The sequence below is a fragment of the Maylandia zebra genome, linkage group LG12 (assembly GCF_041146795.1).
Source record: "Maylandia zebra isolate NMK-2024a linkage group LG12, Mzebra_GT3a, whole genome shotgun sequence".
In the NCBI taxonomy this organism is placed as follows: Eukaryota; Metazoa; Chordata; class Actinopteri; order Cichliformes; family Cichlidae; genus Maylandia; species Maylandia zebra.
In genome coordinates this window covers 16,051,090-16,071,530 of record NC_135178.1, presented here as the reverse complement: position 1 = coordinate 16,071,530, position 20,441 = coordinate 16,051,090, and the positions used below count along the sequence as shown (strand labels likewise).

Here is a 20,441-nt window from a genome sequence, read left to right as displayed (position 1 = left end):
CTTCATGAGTTTGTGTGCGTGTGCTTCTGCACATGCCTGAGTTTTTATGAACTGAATGATGCAAACACGTCAATTACTAATCTTTATTTACTGGCATTAGTAAATTCCTGTTTACAAATCATTTTCCCCCCCCATTCACCGCTCATTCATATTAATTGTTTAACTTGAGGTGAAGTCAGTGGTTTGAAGTAGTCACTAAGATGAAACATATTCATCAGAAGCTTATGTGACAGTGATGCAAAGACCCAACAACCATAAAATACAAACCTACAGTTAATGCAACGTCTAGGAGGACCAATGCCATAAGTGCACATAGAGTCCCTTTCAAAATCTTTGCTTGGGAAAGCAACAGTGCAGTGTAAATAAAAGGATCAGCGTTAATATCAGTTCTTCCTAATATCGTCCGTGCTTCTCCTCTATGCAACTAAACAATGATAATGTCCATGTAAAATCTCATTAGTGACAATGACTGGAAGGCAAATATGGATCCACTCACTTAATTTCCTTGTTTGGAATTAAGAGTGAGATGTGGTCACAGGTGGATGACAAATTTCTGGAAAACAAAATAATATTCCAGATATAACGAAATGTAGGGTTTGAGATGAGGCACTGCAGGATATTCACTCCCAGGTCCCGTTTTTGTTCTTTTGTTGGACACCCCTGACCCACAGGTGTCGCGTCTGCGAGTTACTGAGTCGAGTTAGTATGCCTTCTTGCTGTACATGCTTGAAATCTGTTCCTGAAAGTGTCTGCGGATGTCTGCGCGCCTGCTTTTCAGGGTGGGCGTGAGAAGGCCGTTGGCGACACTAAACATCTCTGGATGCAGGTAAAGGTCCTTCACCTGAGACAGAAAGGTGAAGCATCGAAATCAGTTAAGTTCAGCCACTTTGTAACTTGTGCGTTTGAACCTCGATGAGTTTGCTCACTTGTTCAAACGAATTCAGCCGTGCTTCCCTCCCCACGGCGTTCATGTCCTCTAAAACTGCCTTCTTAACATCCTGTTGAAGACAGAACCAGTTTCCATTTAATCCTGCTGTGAGGACTTTAATCAGATGAAAGTTATATTCCAGAATTAGGCATACAGGATTTTGGCACAGCTCCTCGTAGGACCCCACAAATCCCCGATCCTTGGCCCAGTCAACAAACACCTCTGGGTCAGGGACAACTATCCCTATTAAATAAGACTGATAAGAAATGCAAGACAAAATGAAACATCGAACCGTGCCTCTGAGAACACTTCGCTTTGGATAAGAAAGCTAAAATGTGCCGTACCTGTAAACTGTCTCCATGCACAAACACCTGGAGTACAGGGACACAACGCATGTAGACGTTTTCTATCTTCTCCGGAGCGATGTATTCTCCTTGTGCCAGCTTGAAGATGTGCTTTTTTCTATCAATGATGCACAGGGTCCCATTCTGACAAAAACAAGTGTGGTAACACAAACTCACTTGACTCATACAGGCTAGTTAGTGTGTCTAATCTTACTGGAAGCCACTGGCCCACGTCCCCGCTGTGCAGCCAGCCGTCTCTGTCCAGGGCTTCAGCCGTCTTCTCTGGATCCCTCAGGTAGCCTCTGAACACGCTGGGGCCGCGAATACAAATCTTAACGGGACAAAGCATTGAGAAGTCACCACACAGCATCCGCTGATAGGTAAAAGTGTGTTCATATCTTTGCGTGGCTGACCTCTCCCGCTCCGTTCTCGGCATAGTAATTCATCTCTGGGATGTCCACCACCTTCACCATGGCGCAGGGCAAAGGAGCACCAACATGACCTGACACAAACATACCCCTGCTGTTAACAGGAGAAACCACAACAGCATCCATCCTGAACACCTGACAGTAGAAGAGCGTTTCCTACCTGTGCTACAGTCCCCTGGCATAGAGAACGTGCAGCCCGCTGTGCACTCAGTCTGTCCGTAACCCTCAAATATCAGACACCCCAGAGTGGCTCTGAGGAAGGACAGCACTGCTGGGGAGATCGGTGCCGAAGCGGTCAATGCAAACCTCAGATTACCCCCTAAACTCTCCTGAAAAAAATAAATAAATAAAAAATAAGAGTTCCTACGGTGAAGCATTTATGCAAAGCAGTTCAAACACAATCATATTGTGGATGCGAGCTCATTCCCATTTTAAATCATATTCAACCTTGGTCATATTTTCCCATCTGTATTGATCACACCAAGCCAAAATCTTTCAGTCCTTGTTTGCCTGCACGCGTGCTTCTCCAATACACTCCCACAGGGCCAATATGCTCCGGGTGATTTTGGCACCAATTGCTGGAATAGTTGTGCCTCTCTTGTAAAGTTTGGATACAAATTTGTTGATTATTTGCAGGGCTGCTTGTCTACATGTACCACCGTGTTAAGTGCTACAAAACACAGACGAGGACAACTGCAAAGTCAGGGATTTTCAGAAAATATGGCACTTAATAGTGAAGTTTAGAGAAGAAAAGATGTTCTGTGGGCTGATTTCAGAGGAGGCCACTGCAGAGCCAAGCATATGGATGAGTAACCTACATATGAATGTAAACAGCAGCAACAGGCTGAGACAGTATATGATCCACACTGTGAGCCACTGACCTGGATCTTGTTGAACACCAGTTTGTCCCACAGGCTGTTGTTACGTACAACCCCGCTGCTGAGCTCCGCCTGCTTTCTTTTCACAGCGTAGTTGAGCAGAGCTCTTCGAAACGGTGAGGTCACCGAACCCAGGATCTATGTAAAAAATTGGCAAGAATGTACAAAAAACAGAAACACACCCAGGATTATGGCCGCCTTCTTAATCCAAGGTAAAAAATATTGGATTGGCTATTTTTAGATAAGTCAGCAGAAGTCCTGTTCGGAGCGTTTTCCCCTTGTTACATATGCAAAGTGCTCAGTCTTAGTATTTCTGTCGTAGGGCCTTTGCCTTAAACTAAAAAGGGCTTTGACGTGACATCTATTGTGCTATATAAATAAAACAGAACTGAGGTGAATTCTCTGTGCAAATTTGAGGTATGTGCTGACATCACTGAGCACGCAAGTGTTGTGGGTTTAACGGGACTTCTAACCACACCAAGGCGTGATCTAAAAAAGAACAAGTCACACTGGAGGACGTGCACGAGAACGTTACCTTAAAAGGAAGATCAATCTAGATTTAAATCAGTCTATTTTATGGGGTTTTTTGCTTTTCAGTTTTATTGCAATACAACAGTGGCGAGAGGACAGTGGGAAGGCAGGCAGAAAATAGCCTCATGACGGATTAAACCCAGGCCCATGCAATGGCCTTACGGCACCCGGGCTGCCTGCTGATGCCAGTGAGCTATACTGGTGCATGATTTTTACTAACGGGTGGATCTGCTGCACTTTGCACCTTGTAAAAGAAAATGAGGAGCGGGTAATGCGTTTGCTGACCTTGTCATAGATGCGATTGAGTAAACGAGGCACGACGGGAAAGAAGGTAGGCTTCAGAGTTTTAATGTCATCCATAAGAAGAGAAATGTCCCCCTGGTAAAATCCTACTCGGGCCCCGTAGCAGAACATAGAGACCTGCAATAGAAACGGATTTAATTTAGGGTTCATACACAAAAAAAGTAGGAAAGAAAGACAGAAAAGCATGTGAGAAGAGGATCAACTACCTGAATCATTCTCTCAAACATGTGGGCAAGCGGCAGGTAAGAGATCGACACGTCGTCTTGCTGGATCTCAAACGAGCCCTGAGAGAAAAACGAGAAATGAAATGAGCAAAAAAAGCACAGGGGACAGATTAGGTTGAGGCAGCGGCATACGGCGAAGCCTCGCAGGCAATCAAACATGTTGTATGGCAGAATCTTTATACAGGGGCAATTAGTTAAAGTACCTCGCAGCGACAGGAGCAATCAAACACCCAATTAATCATACCATTAGACACAGCGGGGAGGGGGACAGTTTGGAGACATGCAGACACAAGCAAATGGGAAGCGACGGTAGCTGTGAGGCTGTTCTCAATTAGACAACGAGGTGGAAGTGTAGACAGACCTCCAGGATCTTAATGACAGAGGAAGTGTTGGAGGCGATGTTGCCGTGGGTGATCATGGCTCCCTTGGGCTTCCCTGGGTAAATAAACAAAACATTATTGCAGTGCCCCTGCGCAGCAAAGGAAACTGCAGCAGTGCCATAAAGAGTGGTTGTTAGTGGGCACTGAAGGGCATTTCTCTAATGATGTGAGTGAAGGATAATTACGGAGAGGCTTATGAGATCAGACGGTACCTGTGGTTCCACTGGTGAAGCAAACCACGGCCAGATCCTGAGGCTGGGGCGGCTACAGAGGGCAGCAATAAAATATGAGAACATGACAACGGACTTCCTCCGCTCTTAATTTAAACCCCTGCTTATGAGTGAGTGTTAATGATATCCTATTGGACAGGAGCGACGATAGAGCTGTCATGCCAGTGTTTAGGAAGGGGGAGATCAGCCTTTTACGTGAGCAGCTCTGAGAGATGACAAACTCACCACAGGATCTTTGAGGTTCCTCCTACCGATGTCCTAAGATGTGGACAAAGAGGAGTTGCTCGTATCAATTTGCACATCAGCAACGATGAGTCGATTAAAAGGGGCTACATTTAAATGGCTACGCCCCCCACCCCAACTCACCATGAGCTGCTCCAGCTTTAAAACCTCCACCTCACAGCTCTTCGCCCTCTCCACAAAGGCCTGGCTGAAGTCGTTAAAGAGAACGAGGCAGGACAGCTTCGGAGTCGTGCCGTTCTCCTTGTTCTCTAGCAGAGATGCCGCCTTCTCCTCCCGGTCACAGATCACCACAGAGATCTCCGCTAAAAAAGCACCGAGCACACACTTACACAGAAAGTTTGTGAAGAAATGTTCTCATCAAAGTGTGAAATCTGTGGGGTTTTTCCACTCGGCTCTTCTGCCCGTCTCAAAAGGACTACCGAACACAGTCTCACTTTGAACTAATGAAGCCAGGATGATCGCATTTTTCACATTCAAATATTTCTCCTGTCAGAACAAATCAAACCTCTTTGAACTCGCACGCATATACTGCTGCTCAGGAACAGCAAAAACTGAGCAGGCGGGTTTACTTTTACTTCAAGTGATCAGGTGTAGCCTAGCTTTGTTTAATCTTTATACACACTCAGCCACTTTATAAGGTACACCTGCTCATTTACACAAGCATCTATGGCAGCAGCTCAGTGTTTGTAGCCACGTAGACATTAAGGACTTTGCAGCATGGATGCTGGTGCCAGATGGGCTGGTCTGAGTGTTGATCTGCTGGAGTTTTCCCACACAAACATCTCTAAGGTTTACAGAAAATGGTCTGGAAAAGTGGAAAATATCCAGCGAGCAGTGGTTCTCTGGGTGAAAATGTTGATGTGAGAGGCAAGACTGCTTTGAGCCGACAGGAAACCAGGAGCAACTCCGATAACCACCTATTTCAACCGACGTATGTAGAAGAGATGCTCTGAACACGCTGTGCTGCACGTTCACACAGCCCACTTTAAAACAGGCCACACTGCATTTTACTCCTGTCAGCCAATAGCAGGAAAACTAGGGCTGCAGTTTCCATGAGCTCACCAAACTTTGATAAATAAGATCAGAAAAAAAACACTGCCTAATCTGAAGAGTCTCAGTTTCTGCTGCTACATTTAGGTTGTAGGTTCAGAATTTTACGATCCACCCACAGACTTAGTATTGTAGTGACCACAGTGTACCAGTCTTCTGCTGGAAGAAATATTTTCTATGCATTTAGATAGAAATGCTTAATTTAGTTATTAGTTGGTTATTAGTTATTTACATAGGAGGGGGGGAAAAAAAAAGCGAAACAACAGGATCTACTGTGTCAGCATTTTGTAAATGTTCGGGAAGTTCTTCTTTGAGAGTTCAAATCTAGTTAAAAGCCTATAAGAGGTAGAATTATGCAGTTTTTCAGTAATAACAGTGACAATGATTAATGCAGGACTTTTATTAGTAAAGGGTATTTTTATGCCTGTAGTACTTCTGATATTTATAGCATATTCTGTACACGATGATCTTCTTCCTTCTCCAATATTTTCTTTATTCAAAGGGCAAAATATCCATATGCAGTTTGTATGTCTGATGTGATGAAGGCTTCACCTTTGACACCATGTGAAACGTTTTCATTTTCGTATTTTAATGTGAAGCTTTTCTCACCAAGGTTGAGGATATGCACCATCGCCTCCAGTCCCAGTGTGTCATAGAGAGGCACCACTGCCATGGAGTAGGTGTAGCAGGCCAGCTCTGAGATGATCCACTTTAACCAGCAGAGGGAGACAAAGCAGCACTGTTACACTGAAGTCATTACCTGGGAATGACTTGGGGACTGGTGCGTTTCATATTTATAAACCCATATACAACATAAACAACACTCAAGGTGTAGATCGGTCAAATGAGAGGGTTAGGGGCTCTAATAGAGCAGAAAATTGTCTTTTACTACGGCAATAATTGCCCAGTCCGACAAGTGTATTAAAATAAAATGAGACACTCTTCAATATTAGCTGCCCTGGAGACGCACATTCACCACTAGCACTGTGCTGGCAATATAAATAAAGCCAAACACAATTTCACAATAGATGGATTAAAAAAGAAAAAAAAGAAGAAAAAGGAAATCATAAATTCAATTTTCAAAATGTGTTTAAAAGGGCATGCTGAGCTCCGAGGGTAGAATCATCATCATCCACAAAACCTCCGCTGAGATGAGAGTTATTTAATAAATTTTTAAGATCAAAGGCAGCCAAACTAGAGTGGGATGAGCTGTCACACCACAGAGCAGTGGGAGGTCCATACCTCTGGCCTGTTTTGTGCATAGATCCCAACAAACTGCTCCGGATTCGGCTGGCAACCTTTAGCCAACAGGCCAGAGCCGAGCACCTGCGCCTGCTCAGCCACCTGAAGGATTAGAGGCTCTCAGTGAACAAACAGTAAAGATCAAACACATTACATGGAAGTGCTGAGATAACTGGGAGGAATCACAGAAGTAACGATATGCCAGACCTCAGCGTAGGAGATCCACTCGTAGGGCTGACCCGGCTTCCTGAAGCCAAGACACGGGCCACTTCCTGAAGGACACAACACCGCTCTGTCAGCTCAGAAAGTCTGCTGATAGTTCTGCTATCAATCCACTTTCCAGTTTTCCTCTACTCTGTCCGGTTCCATACCGACTTCTCCATCAAGAGGAGAGTGTTTAATGAAGTGTGTGTGAATGTGCGCATCACCTGAGATCATCAGGCCCCTCTGGAACATGTCATAGGCTGTCCTGGTGTCGTCATAGTAAAACTCCAGCAGAGTGTCATCTTTGAGGATCGCCGATCGCCTGCAGCTGGGATCTCCCTGCAATAAACACCACCCTGTCACCGACAGCCCTGCAGCAATGCAGAGCACGCTAACACACGCCTAAGCCAGCAACAGCCGTCCCTCACTCACGTTAACGGCCACAGACTGGGCTTTAAGATCGCAGGGAGGGCGCATGGGTCGAGGACGGGTCACCAGCCAGTACGCTGTGATGGAGGCCAAGGCTCCTAAACCGAGCACAGAGGAGGGCAACAGGGAGAAGGAGGAGGAGAGAGGCAGAGACGGCAGAAGACTCCACAAGTCCTCCGATTCGGAGCCTTTAAGTCCTGTGCTGGAGCGAAGCGACCGCAGCCACTCCTGGAAATGCATAGCTGAGGAGACAGGATGTAGAAAAGGGAAAATAAGCAGTCAAAAGGAAGAAAATTACATGGTGCATAGGGACAGATGTTAACTCTGCTGCTACTTTAAAACAACAACAAGCATATAGAGTAGCAGACTAACACTGAAGGGTTTTTTTATTGTTTTCTGTGTGCATTCTGCTTCTTTTTTTCTCTTTTTAAACTTGATGTGTATCTGATGAATTTGATGCAGAGCTTTGTTGTCTTTGCACGACTTTTATTTATATATTTATTTATTTATTAATCTGTGTTGCGGTGAAGTTTAGCACTAAAAGAAATGTCTACCTTGTTTGGGAGCTGGGGATTATTTTTTTTACTAATGATTAATCTGTTTACATAAAGCTGCAAAAACAATTTAAAAAAAAAAAAAAAAAAAAAAAAAGGAATTTAAAAATCCCAAGGCCAAAGTTAGCACCTCATTTTCTTCCTCACAGACCAGATTTTTTCCCAATTTGTTTGATTTATGGCTCCAAAGATTACCTGGCTTCCAGTGTCTGCTCAGAGTGTGCTCTTTTTTACAGTGCAGTATGAGACTGAATTCACCTCTAAAAAAAGAAAACGAAAAAAAGATAATAGTCATGATCGCCGCCATGTTCACTGACCTTTTGGCCTCTTCCAGAACGAGAGCTGCTCTCTCCCTCACCCTCTGCTCCAGGTCTTCCACACCTGAACAACACGCTGATCATCCACGATTTCGTTTTACATGTGAAATGACAATAAAAGGCTATTCTATTCTATTCTGCTCATTTGTGAAACTACACATGTCGCTCCAGCAGCAAGACCTCCATGCTGTTTGGCTGGTGAGCCCTGAGATGTGTGGTTGCTGGATTAAGCACAAAAAAACACCAAAAAAAACACAGCACTACAGTGATCTTGGGAGCTGAAAGAGGCAAACTCGTGGGGCCTTTGTGTCTTTGCATGTTAGTGGAAGCTTTTTAAGGGCTTTCTGCAATTTATGCACATTTTCTCCTGTTTTGTGGCCAGCCAGGGAGCTTAGGTGTTGTACTTTCATTCCAACTTAGAGCTTAGTGGGGTATTTCTTGCTTTCTATCAAGAGTGGGGGGGGTTTGTTTTATTGTTTTTGTCCTTGAACACCCTGAGGTCAGTTTGCTTCCTTCCTTATTATTCCCTTTTATTTACTTTAATGCTTTAATTCTAAATACATTCTTATGATTGTAAAACCAACGTGGTTGGAGGCTCAGTTCATGGTCGGGTGGCACTTTGTGCTAAACTCCACGTGTCCCCGTAGACTTTTCAGGGCTTTCAAAATCATTTTAACCAAGAAAGAGGCAAACATTTTCCCTTCACTCCATTTGGCAAACAGCGTGCTGGATTTAATAAGAGATTTGGGTCACATCATCAAGAATGATCAGTGTGATGATGGCGATGTGCAGCAGCACTGCAGATGAATTCAAAAATGGCCCTCTTTAAAAGCCTGCTGCACTCTGAATTTATACAGCTCATTTGTGGTGCAATTACAGCCCAGCAAAAGTGGAAAAATCTTCAGGTGGTGCACTGACAAGACGTGCCAGTTGCATGTGAGACTAGTCATGCTTCTGAAGCTCTTGGTGTGATGGAGAACTGTAAGCACATCTTTATCTATGCTGACTAATTTTTGCGAATGTAGATGCAATAACAGGAATTTTCTGTATTGACCTGGACTTTGAACTTTATCCGTTTATCTGTTCAAACTAGAGGTAGAAAAATACCCCATCAATATTGCATAGTATTGCAATATTTTGCGAGGCAATATTGTATCGATATTTTATAAAATACTCAGACTACTACAAGTCTGTGGGCCAATCTGATGCACACTGGACGCACTTAGCTCGAGAACACCATCTCGTAATTCAGAGCAAACTAATAGCTGAGTGACAAGTAAAAATAGGACAGCAGCCTCCAACATCTACAAAAACCTCAGTGGCTACCTGGGGACTGTACTGAAATTCATCACATTTGTGATTGATTGCAACTCGTGGTGGATAAATAGTTGTCTAGAGCTTGAAGTTGTTGTACGCTCACGACCAGTTTTGGGGCCAGATTCACTAAACGGGAAATAGCACATGAGTCCAATCCCTAAATAGTGCTCATATGTGTGGTTAGTTTTATGGGGGATTTATAAAAGTTACAATGTTTTCTAAACACAGTTCCTTTTTATATCTTAAACTGCATTATTTGGCGTGAGCCCTAGCACCATCTCCAAATTGAAGGCCAAGTTCCATATAAGGGATGTCAGATTCAGGCTAGGAAGTGGGCGTCCTAAGAGAAGATGACACAACAAGAGCGTTTCCTCACCCTGTCAGCACTTAGGAACTGAGGGCAGTCTTCTACAGATTTGCAGTCGAGGTTTGCAGGACAATATGGCCGACGGCTCACTACCCACACAATCTGGAACAAACTGCACACAGACAATCTCTGGTCTCATAGGGCTGCCAGAAGGCCTGCCATGACAGCCCCTCACCATCAGGCCAGTTTGCGCTGGTGACGGCAACATGTGGAGGAACGTTCTGTTCAGTGATGAGTCCAGATTCTGCCTATGCCATACGGATCATAGGTCCAAAGTGCGGATATGACACAGAGAACACTATTCCGATTGCTGCACCGATACCGTAACAGCTTTTGGTGGAGGCAGTGTGATGGTGTGGGGTGGCATCTGCCTCACTTGGGAAAAAAAACTAAGCAAGGCTTATCATCATTGGAGGCAATCTCAATGCAGAGAAATGAGGATGAGATTCTGCAACTAGTGGCATTCCCATATCTCCACACTCTTTGTCCAACCTGACAAGATGATAACGACATCTTCTAAGATGGTTTATCAGAGACTACCTCCAGAATTTGGAAGGGCTGCCTGCAGTCCTGATCTCAACCCCACTGAACACATTTGGGATCAGCGTGGGTCCGCTGTTCGTGCCAGACTGACCAACACAATCACACTGGCTAACTTGTGACAAACACTGGTTTAAGAATAGGATGCTGTCCCACATGAGTATGTGACCAAGCTGGTGACCAGCATGAGGTAGTGGTGCCAGGTTATTCTGAGTGTGTATGAGTCTTCTACATGCTCTTCAGACTTTCATCATCCAATCAAATAAGAAGGCATCAAACAAGCCTGAATAGGACAATAAGCCGTTTGGCAAAGAAGATTTAGCAAATTTTCATGGGCGCAAACCACATAGTCAACTCTGCTGCTCAACCCCCAAACACATTTTCCTTACAAACGTGGCACCATTTCAGGGAAATAAACAGGCTTTCCAAGGGTATAGGATTTATTGTAAAGGAGCATGGTTACAACAAAGAAATTACGAAAACACAAATTTCCTTAATTTTTGTGCTAGGTTTATGTTATTGCAATGCATATAGCAAAATCTTTAAAATTTCAACAATATCTTATCGTCCATTTTGAGACAGTATCATATCATGGGGTGTTTAGGGATTCCCACCTCTAGTAAAAACAAAAGCCAGATCTAGCTCTGCGTCCCTATGCTTTATATGGGAAGAATGCAATACAAGGAATGAATACATTCATTTACCTACAAGTTATTTAACTGCAGATGCATCCTTCTCATTTGCAACAGTACCAATGTAAACCGTGCCGACTTTGCCCTCCGTGGCTAAAACAACTTCACAGCACATGTGCAGTCAGACCGAGAGACACAGCTCCTCTCACTAACCGCTGAAGCAGTTCAGGTTTGCAACACTGAACAACATTTTAGGAGGAATTTCAGAGGTCGGTAAAGCTACTGTTTCAACAATGTTAACATTAGCTGTTTCGCTATCAGAAATGACTAGAAATTACCATTAGCCACCTGTTATCATTAACGTAGCAGCTAGCAGTCTGCAGTTAGATAAATATGAATCATTGTTGCAGGCTGAACAAATTGCAGATTGAATACTGAGCAGAGCAGATTACGGACAAATGGACAACCAGGTGGGTTTCTGGCTGTGCAGAGCAGCGGGGGAAGGGTAGCTGAACCAAACAGAGTCCAGTGTGGAGAACTAATCCGAGCAAATACAGAGCGAAATCCAGAGCAGAGCAGCCGAATCAGACAGAAGACATGGTAAAGGGATGCAGTGGGAACGCTGTACAAGAGAGGCTGCCAGTGTTGGTCAAGTTACTTGAAAAAAGTAATCAGTAACTAATTACTTCCCCCCCAACAGTAATCCCGTTACTTTACTGATTACTTATTTTCAAAAGTAATTAATTACTTACTTTTTAAAAACAATTTACAACCTGAATAGGTGATAAAGCGATAGATCTTTCAGCCCAATTCTACTTTTTCTGCATAATCCATCATACAAAATGTAATCAAATGGAAAAGTCTTTTTTTTAAACTTGTTTTATCAGTTTTAATCTTTTAACTTTATGCATCAAGTAAAAATTAATTTATATGAACCATTCTCTGACTTCAAGAAATTAGCTTAACATTTAAACCTATTTTCTGCACATTCCAGCACATAAAATAAAATATTTTTTGTGTTTACATTCAGTCTTTCAAATAGATGCAAGTTAAAATACAGCAGAAAATAAATAAAGTCAAAGACTAGCGGTCCTGTTGCTCTATTTTCACCTGTAAAGCAGGAGTACGGTAGGTGGAGGTTTGCCCTGGTGCAGGTGTGCCGAAGAATCCGTGAGTTTCTCTGTGAATTTCCCATTACCTCTTTGCGCACTCGGTGCTTGTTTGGGGGGGGGGGGGGGGGTCCCACTGTAAAAAGAAGGTTTCTTCCCACGCACAACGGACACTAATGTTTTTGTCAGTTTTTATGGAATCAAACTCAAAGTAAGGTCAGTACTTCCACGCTTTAAATGCTGCACGGTCATTCTCTCTCCCCACTCGATATATAATCCATTGTTGATCTGCACACACACACACACACACACACACACACACCTTTTGTCACGAATGTCGCACTCGCTTACGTCACTGTCATGAGACATTCTCACAAAAAAATCAAAAAATCAAAAAAAATAAAATCACGATTTTAGTAACGCAGCGTTCCTACAGGAAAGTAACAGTAATCTAATTACCGTTTTTGCGATAGTAATCCCTTACTTTACTCGTTACTTTAAAAGAGTAATCAGATTACAGTAACGCGTTACTGCCCATCTCTGGAGGCTGCAGGCAAATGTGGACAAGATGATAAATTTTAACTTTAAACTACCTTTACAATAATTTGGTAAAATGTGTTTCATATTTTGTGGTAGCTGTGACGTCATTTTAAAACGCAGGCAGTGATCGGTTCAGTCCGCTTCACAATATCTTTGTTTTAGCATAACTAATATTACACTTTATCCAAAGATCATTTATACTCCTCATATTAGTTTTCCGTAATGCTCTTCTTCTACAATAATTCAGTTACTTAGGTGTGTGTGTGTGTGTGTGTGTGTGTGTGTGTGTGTGTGTGTAGGTGTGTAGGTGTGTGTGTGTAGGTGTGTGTGTGTGTGTGTGTGTGTGTATTTATTACCTTCACAATTTGTAATGAAATTATCTAAGTAATTTTAAAAATGGATAAAATCTCTACACTTAACCTTTATACTTAATATTGAATATTTATTTAGGGAAAAATTAATTGAATAAATCGAGTTTTTTTTCCTGGGTGTGAGTATCAAGTCTAGTATCCTGACAACTCTAGTGGATGTTTACATATCTGTCCCCCTACACCCTGTTTATCCACATACTAAAGAAAAAAGAAAATACGAAAGAAAGAAAAAAATATATCATTCCACTTCTGAAACACAATAATCCAGCCTGAAGAGCCCGGTTTAAAAGGCCCAGCCACAGCGGACCACAGGTTTGGCACAGCTGAGAGAGAGAAGAGAAGAAAAGACTCTGGGTCTATACAGGAGAGAGAGTGGTGGGGGTGGGGGGGGGGGGGGGGGGGGGGTAGAGAGACACCAGGAAGTAATAACGATTGGCTTAAAAGAAACAGGCACCGAGGTTACTCTCAGTCATGTTCTGCCACCCTTTCATTCGCCAGAGAGAAAGAGAGACTCAGGGTGTGTACAGTAGCAACGGGGGCTGGTGGCGAGATGGGGTGAGGAGGGAGGACCGGCTGGGTCCACCCCTAATGGTTCTCTGCCAAAGACTTCATTGTTCATATCAGAACTGAATGAATCAGGGAGACACGGGGAGGGGAAAATGACACACACACACACACACACACACACACACACACACACACACACACACACACACACACACACCAAAGTGCAAGACCAGACTTCTCCCTGAAACTGCTAATTTCATCCCCTCAAGCAAACCACTTCATCTTCTACCGCACAAGGAATTCACCTCTCTGAATAAACCTCCCCTTTCCCACATTTGCTCCCCCCTCCCTGAACGCTCCTCAACCTCTCACCCATTTTCTCCCCCAGTGCCCAATTGGAGAGGGTAGCTTCCCCTTCCCTCCTGTTTAACCGGAGCTGATGCTGCGCCGCTTCCCTAGCCTGCACGGGCAAAGCAATGCCACACTCGTCCTCAGGAGGATTTCTAATCTGCTTTAAGCATCAATTTATGTGAACTAAAGCTGTTCACTTCCCTCTTTACACCTGCTGAAGTCACAGAGCAGCTGGTGAGCCCCTCGAGTCCTTTCACTAGGTAAATAAATTGAAAACAAAGGGCTTTATGAAACATGACATCAAAAAAAAGAAAAAAATGACAGTGTGGTGTGAAGAGAGCTTCCTGTGGCCCCTTTCTGTCTTTCTCTCTCCCTGGCCCTCCCTTCTCTCTCACTCCCATTCATTATGGCTATTGTCAAGTCCCAGACAAGAACCATTGTGCTTCCAGCTCTTACTCCCAAGAAGACAGGAGACAAAAGGAATGGCAAACACATGTGAAAATATACTGAAGGAAAACAAACGCACCTTCATTCTGTGCCAGTTCCTGCAGGGAGAGTGCGCTTTTGGCTACATTGTCATTCGGAGAGCTGCTATCGCAGCAGGGCACTCGTGACAGACGTGCACACAGTTCATACAGTAAGTGCTGTGATGTTTGAACAGTAACAGCGGATCGAAACTATATTTGGTGTAAGTAAAGGCATCCGTATGTGGAGTATATGCCAAAATGCAACACACACAAAAAAAAAAGGTTCAAGTGGAGACGACAGGCATGTCGCCATGTCCGTGCATGTTTACTCTCGCTCACAAGTGGAGACATAACCAAGAGCTATTCACTAACAGAAGTATGACAAACACATGAGTGGAACGCAGCATGTTGAAATTACAGACATAACCCCCCCAAAAAAAACAACCAAAAACCAGTTTTGAGTCAAATCTGGCATGTAGTCAATAATTACAACCTCGTCAATGTTCCTTTATAACCGTCAAACATTTCAACTGCCATCAAACTAATGGGGTGTCATGGGAAAATGTTCCCGGGCAGGTGGTAAAAAAAAAAATAAAAAATTTAAAACGGCATGGTGGGGTTATGAATTATTGTAAGCTTGAAAGATCTAGGAGCCACAGCAGACACTGCTAAAGATTCATGTCACTGCTGAGATCAGAGGATAAGAAGAGAAGAAGAATAGACCCTGTACTGACTTGTAACATTTTCAGAGGCTGAACACTGCAATAGGACCCAAGTCTGCATGAGCCGTGGGACAGCGCAGCGTGCCCTGCACAGTCTGAAAACATTTCATTGTTGCTGCTATCACCTAATATAGCTCAGCCCTCCAACATCCTACAGCACCTGACTGCGGAGCTGGGCCAGACAAACATCTGGACTATGCAGCCACGACTGCAGGTCTAGAATGAGCACCAGCACTCTCCAGGGCAGTGTGTTTTATGCTGCACTGCAGCTGTAACATTAGGTTTCCAGATGACACCCTACTGGAGTCTCTAAATCAGCAGCAACAAAGAAACAACTTGCAGAGAGGCGATCGGGCTTGAAGCAACGTGATGTAAGACCAAAAGCTTTTCCCTGAACACAGTGAAACTGGAAGAGCTTCCCACTGACTTCAGCAAGATGCTCTCAAACACAACTGAGCCTCAATTAAACTTCTGTGATGAAAATTGTGTCGTTTTTCCTCCAGGAGTTTTTTTGTAGATGCATTTCCTGGTGTGCTTTCTTTGCAAGTCAAATTTGTGCATAAATTTTGACTCCAGTAACACATGTGGGTCCTGGGATGAAATAAAAGTAATAAAGAGGATCACAAGTTTAAAAAAAAAATAAAATAAAAATTGAATAATCAAAGTCCATGTTTTACCAAGAAAACCAAATAACATGCATCTATTTTCTTCTGTTTATCCAATTCAATGTTGCGCAGGAGAGCCTGGACAGGTTGCTCACACCACTAACACACATTGACACCCAGATTCACACCTACAGCCAGTTTATAATCACCAGTTAACCTAACGCCATGCATTGTGGGCTGTGGGAAAAAACTAAGTAATCATCCATCATTAAAGCTGACACAGGAAGAACACAGAAAGTCCGCAGAGAAAGGTGACAGACTAATTTCAGACCCAGGATCTTCTTGCTGTGCCGTCCCTCCACTGCACCATCCCCACAAAATCCCAGCAAAACTTTTATCTGTACAATTTATTTGTTAACAACAGTAAAAGTCTTACTCTTGGCAAAAGGGTGGAAATGTAAGCGTAGGGAAGAGTGGTTTTTAGAGTTCAGGTGAACTACTGCAAAACCTGGCTTTATCACAAGCTTTTAATATGCTTTCAGTGTTGTAGGAAGCAGCCGTAAGCTGTCGGGATTCATGAATGTATTTTGGCAACATCACCGGCACAGTTAAGTAAAGCTCGCAAGTATAAACAAAGAGCTTGAAAGAGTGGAATTGAATTTGCTGCTGTTCAGATCGGTTGTGGTGGCTGTAAATGATTTTATAGAGCAGCCAAAGACTTATTTAACACACATGCACAGTTTCCTCTGCATTAGACAAGCAGGCAGAAATGCTTGAGATGCTTAAGCTGCCGTCTCCTTTCCTCGTTCGTGTTGTCACATGAAACATCGGATAACGATTTGGCTCTGTGCATCACACAGAATATAAAAAGAGCTCTGTATAGTAGCTTTAAGAACTTTTCTGTGGTGACGGGAGCAATGCTGGGGAATGCTCCCCCCTGACCCAGAAAACTACAGGAGGTGGCACAAAGCAAGAGGGGGAAGGTTTTTATAGCTGGGAGACAGGCCACAGCATTTTGTGCCAGCACCAGAAGACCGGTGTAGTCTGCACACGCTCCATGTGCCCAGGGAGGAGAGAGTTCTGGTTGGAGGGGACCCGAAGAGAGAGGACTGCAAGATGGACACGTGAGGCAAGCGTGGGGTGGGGGGGGGGGGGGGGGGGGGGGGGAGAAAGAATGAAACGCACGGGTGTTTTCTGGCTGTGATTCCTAAACAAAGCGTGAAGAACACAGACACATGCACGCTCGATCCCAATGACGTTTCTCTTGTAGCAGGAAGCGAGAAAGACCACACATCCGGGATGCAGAAAACACCACTTTCCTCAAGGCGGTCAGGAGTCTCCCAGGGTCTCGAATTCACTTAAACCCAAGCGGAGATTCTCGAAAACAAAGCTACAGTTGTGCATTCTTTTGCAGACGTTTCTGGTTTCAGGTAACTAAGCAGCGCCAGGTTCAAACGTCAACATGCTGTCAAAGCTCACGTCTGACTGAGCCGGTGTATTTGTTCATTCTTAATGGTTGACTACAAACGTCAGGTGACACATTCAACACTGTAACTGTCAAATACACACAAAACAGATGGCAGGAGGCCATATGGACAACTCCAAACACGTTGCCTCCGAATATCTCAACACGCAAGTATTAGAAGTATGATTTAAAACAAAAGCAGATGTAACGTGTGGAAATGAACAGCGGCTGTGATTTTACACAACAAAAATGGCAGAAAACCTACAATTAGGGCTGAAACTCACTCCAACTGTAATTATCCTCAACTTGGACCACAGACAAAATTCACAGCAGCCCCCTTTTCTCTGTACCTCACTTACATTTTCCACATATAACCTGTAAAGTTTGGGCAAGTTTAGCAGCAAAACAAACCCTCTACATATATACACGTTATCCCCAACACTGGCCTTTTAATACAGATCATGTAGATAAAATAAAGCAAAAAGGTTCATGTAAAGTGGCATGCAGAATGCAAGGACGAAGAAACTACTTAAAAAATAAAAGTGTCTGTACTAAATTGATTTATGCAAATGTAAGCAGCGTCTTTATTGAGTGCTCTTGTTCTAAAGAATATGGCACTTCCTGCGGACTCATTCAGGCTTCCTCATCTCTGACAGGTGACCTGTGCTTGATTACAGCAGTGTCTTCAACGACAATTGACTTTTCCTTCTGCGAGTTCCACTTCAATCTAGACTCTAAAGTTAGCAAGCGCGTCATTTTTTTTTTTCATGCGATTGCATTTGAGAGGTTTCTCTGACAGGCAGATGACCTTTCCTGCCTCTTACCCAGTGGGTGCTGCTGGGATAGGCTTCTGATAGTAAACAGATGTAAAATGTGATATAATGTTTGCTTTGTGGAAATCACAGCACTCTTAATATACCAGGACGTCGCTTTCAGGTTGTGCTGATCATTGAGTCCATTGATGAAAAATTATAAAAACTATTTTTATATTCCTTAGAGGAGCTTCACATTTTTCAGTGTGAGGGGGGGAAAAAATAAAAATAAATTAAAAAAAAAAAAAAAAAAAAAAAAAATCACAGTTGTGGCAGTAAGACTGGATTTGGGGAATATGTTGAAAACATCTGGAATCATTAACTGATGGTACAGGAAAAAAAGAACATGCACGTCTTTAGAACATTATCCTACCACCACTGAAACGCACAGATAAACAGTGCCATGTTTCCCCCAATAAATGAGAAAGGGTTCCACGTGTGCGACTGAATGATGTGTTGATTTAGTTTCAGTTTTTGTTTTACCATCATGCTGGAAATATGTTAATTAATTTAAACACAAAACATAACATGCCAACATCTTCCACTTATCCAATTCTGGGCTGCAGATGGGACTGGAGTCTTTCCTGGCTGTCACAGGGCAGGGGGCAGGACACACCCTGGAGAGACTGTCAATCTACTGCAAGGCTAATTCAGAGACAGAAAACCGTTCACGCATACAGGTGACTTAGTAACCAAGTAAGCTGACATACACCTGTCTGGACTGTTTGGAGCAAGACTGAGGGTTGACTTTAAACCAAGACCTTGTTAGTGCTAACCGCCGCACCAACCCCAAAAACTGTCAAGTGAGTATCAATAATATATTTGGTGCTTTAAGTAAGCTATAAAATGAAAATTAAAGAAGAAAAACAGCATAAAGCATCTTATTAAGGAGTTGGACCTCCATGCTCCTCGGCACTGATTCTCTAAGTATTTGAAAGTGTACTTGAGGGACACTTTCCTTCAACTGGTGTTTTGATAATAGTGGTGGTGAACACCAACACCTGGGTCCAACGGGTGTTGACTTCAGTTGCGATCTAGTGATTTGCAAAGGTCAGAGCATGTGACTGTAATCACATGCGTACTCAAAAGCATTCAGTGACCCCCTTATGAATGAAAAAGAAACCACGCCGATTGGGAGAAGCTTTTCATTACTGGGTGGAAGGAATCACTCAGAACAGCCCTGGTTTCATTTTCAGTCGACAAAAGGCCATGCCAATCGATTATTATTATTTTTCTGGTTTGTCACCATTTCATTTCACATAACCTGTGTATCTGAACTATGTTGGGAATGCATTAAGAGTAAACTGCTGGTGAATTTTTATGGGAGAAGATTATCTTGTTCTCACATCCACAATACATTCAAACAAACTCCTAATCAGCTCACAGCTTATATGCTATATTCAGTTATTAATATTTAACCCATGCAAAAAAAAAAAAAACACAGGTGTTCAGTATTTAAATGCAACTTGATTTACGTACATAAATGTTTCATTTTTGCTTGTTTTTAACGGAGTACACAAAAGTTTAAGAAAAATGTTTTTACCAGATGCACATTTTTCCTGCTGCCTCGAATCACTTTCAAAGAAATCTTTCTTTGCTTGCGTAAAACTTTTCACAAGTTAACAGGTTGATTCCTGTTCACATTCCTCCAAAATCTGCAACTATCAGCTCGGCAGCATGGGAACTCGGCGTGCTGCAGCCAAACTTTGTTTCTTTCCTTTTTTCACAGTCTAAGCCTGCTCAGTTTAGCTTTGTGCTTCTTTATCGAGCTGAGACGTCTGAATACAAACTACCGAAGAAAGAGACTCTGACAGAGACTTACCAGAGTGAACGCAGGTTTCCAAACGGTCGTTGACTGAGAGCCTCACTTAATCCTGCCTCAGGTCCACAGAAATTTGCCCACCAGTCCAGCTAAACGCAATTAACCTGTGTTTCCGGTCCAAATCTTCAAAATAAAGGACTGCGCTCAAACACTGTATACAAACACACTGACTTGAAAGGAAAACAGTTGTACATGTACAATGATAATAAGGGCTAGTCTATTCTATTCTATTCTAAGAGAGGATGAGAAACACTGGGGGAAAAGACGTTATAATATGAAAAACACATTATATGTATAATTAAATAAATAACAAATAATTGTTATTTCAATATATATATATATATATATATATATATATATATATATATCAATTAGTTGATTCACTTTATTTTTAACCAAAGCAGGGTATATATAGATAGTTATTTCATCATCTTTGTACACTGCACCATTACACATATACATATGATATATGTTGCTATTGCCTGTGTCATGTTGCCACTGAGAACAAAAAACAAACAAACAAATAGAG

General features: G+C 42.9%; 1 protein-coding gene across 2 annotated transcripts; it reads right to left on the bottom strand.

Annotated features, from left to right (window-relative positions):
- Window positions 1–69: 69 nt before the first annotated feature.
- acsl2 (acyl-CoA synthetase long chain family member 2) lies at window positions 70–20,036 on the bottom strand. 2 transcript variants are annotated; one of them, XM_012917391.2, is made up of 21 exons: window positions 19,913–19,933; window positions 8,286–8,349; window positions 7,418–7,656; window positions 7,210–7,324; window positions 6,989–7,053; window positions 6,782–6,883; window positions 6,149–6,248; window positions 4,613–4,791; window positions 4,472–4,504; window positions 4,229–4,280; window positions 3,998–4,071; window positions 3,619–3,696; window positions 3,395–3,529; window positions 2,582–2,716; window positions 1,861–2,029; window positions 1,686–1,774; window positions 1,487–1,603; window positions 1,273–1,416; window positions 1,083–1,184; window positions 927–998; window positions 70–841 (listed from the first exon to the last, which is right to left on the bottom strand). In XM_012917391.2, the coding sequence occupies exons 3-21, from the start codon at window positions 7,652–7,654 to the stop codon at window positions 701–703; spliced, it is 2,139 nt and encodes a 712-aa protein (XP_012772845.2). In that variant the 5' UTR covers window positions 7,655–7,656; window positions 8,286–8,349; window positions 19,913–19,933; the 3' UTR covers window positions 70–700. The 2 variants fall into 2 exon arrangements, with proteins under 2 accessions (XP_012772845.2, XP_004544374.2); XM_004544317.4 differs by lacking the exon at window positions 8,286–8,349 and having other exon boundaries at window positions 19,913–20,036.
- Window positions 20,037–20,441: the final 405 nt, after the last annotated feature.

Excerpts from the sequence above, each read along its gene's own strand:
- acsl2 (XM_004544317.4), bottom strand. The coding sequence starts at position 7,654 with ATGCATTTCCAGGAGTGGCTGCGGTCGCTTCGCTCCAGCACAGGACTT. Across the intron at positions 4,072-4,228 it reads CTTCACCAGTGGAACCACAG|GGAAGCCCAAGGGAGCCATG; the intron begins GTACCGTCTGAT and ends TTATTTACCCAG. Across the intron at positions 2,030-2,581 it reads TGGTGTTCAACAAGATCCAG|GAGAGTTTAGGGGGTAATCT; the intron begins GTCAGTGGCTCA and ends TATTTTTTTCAG.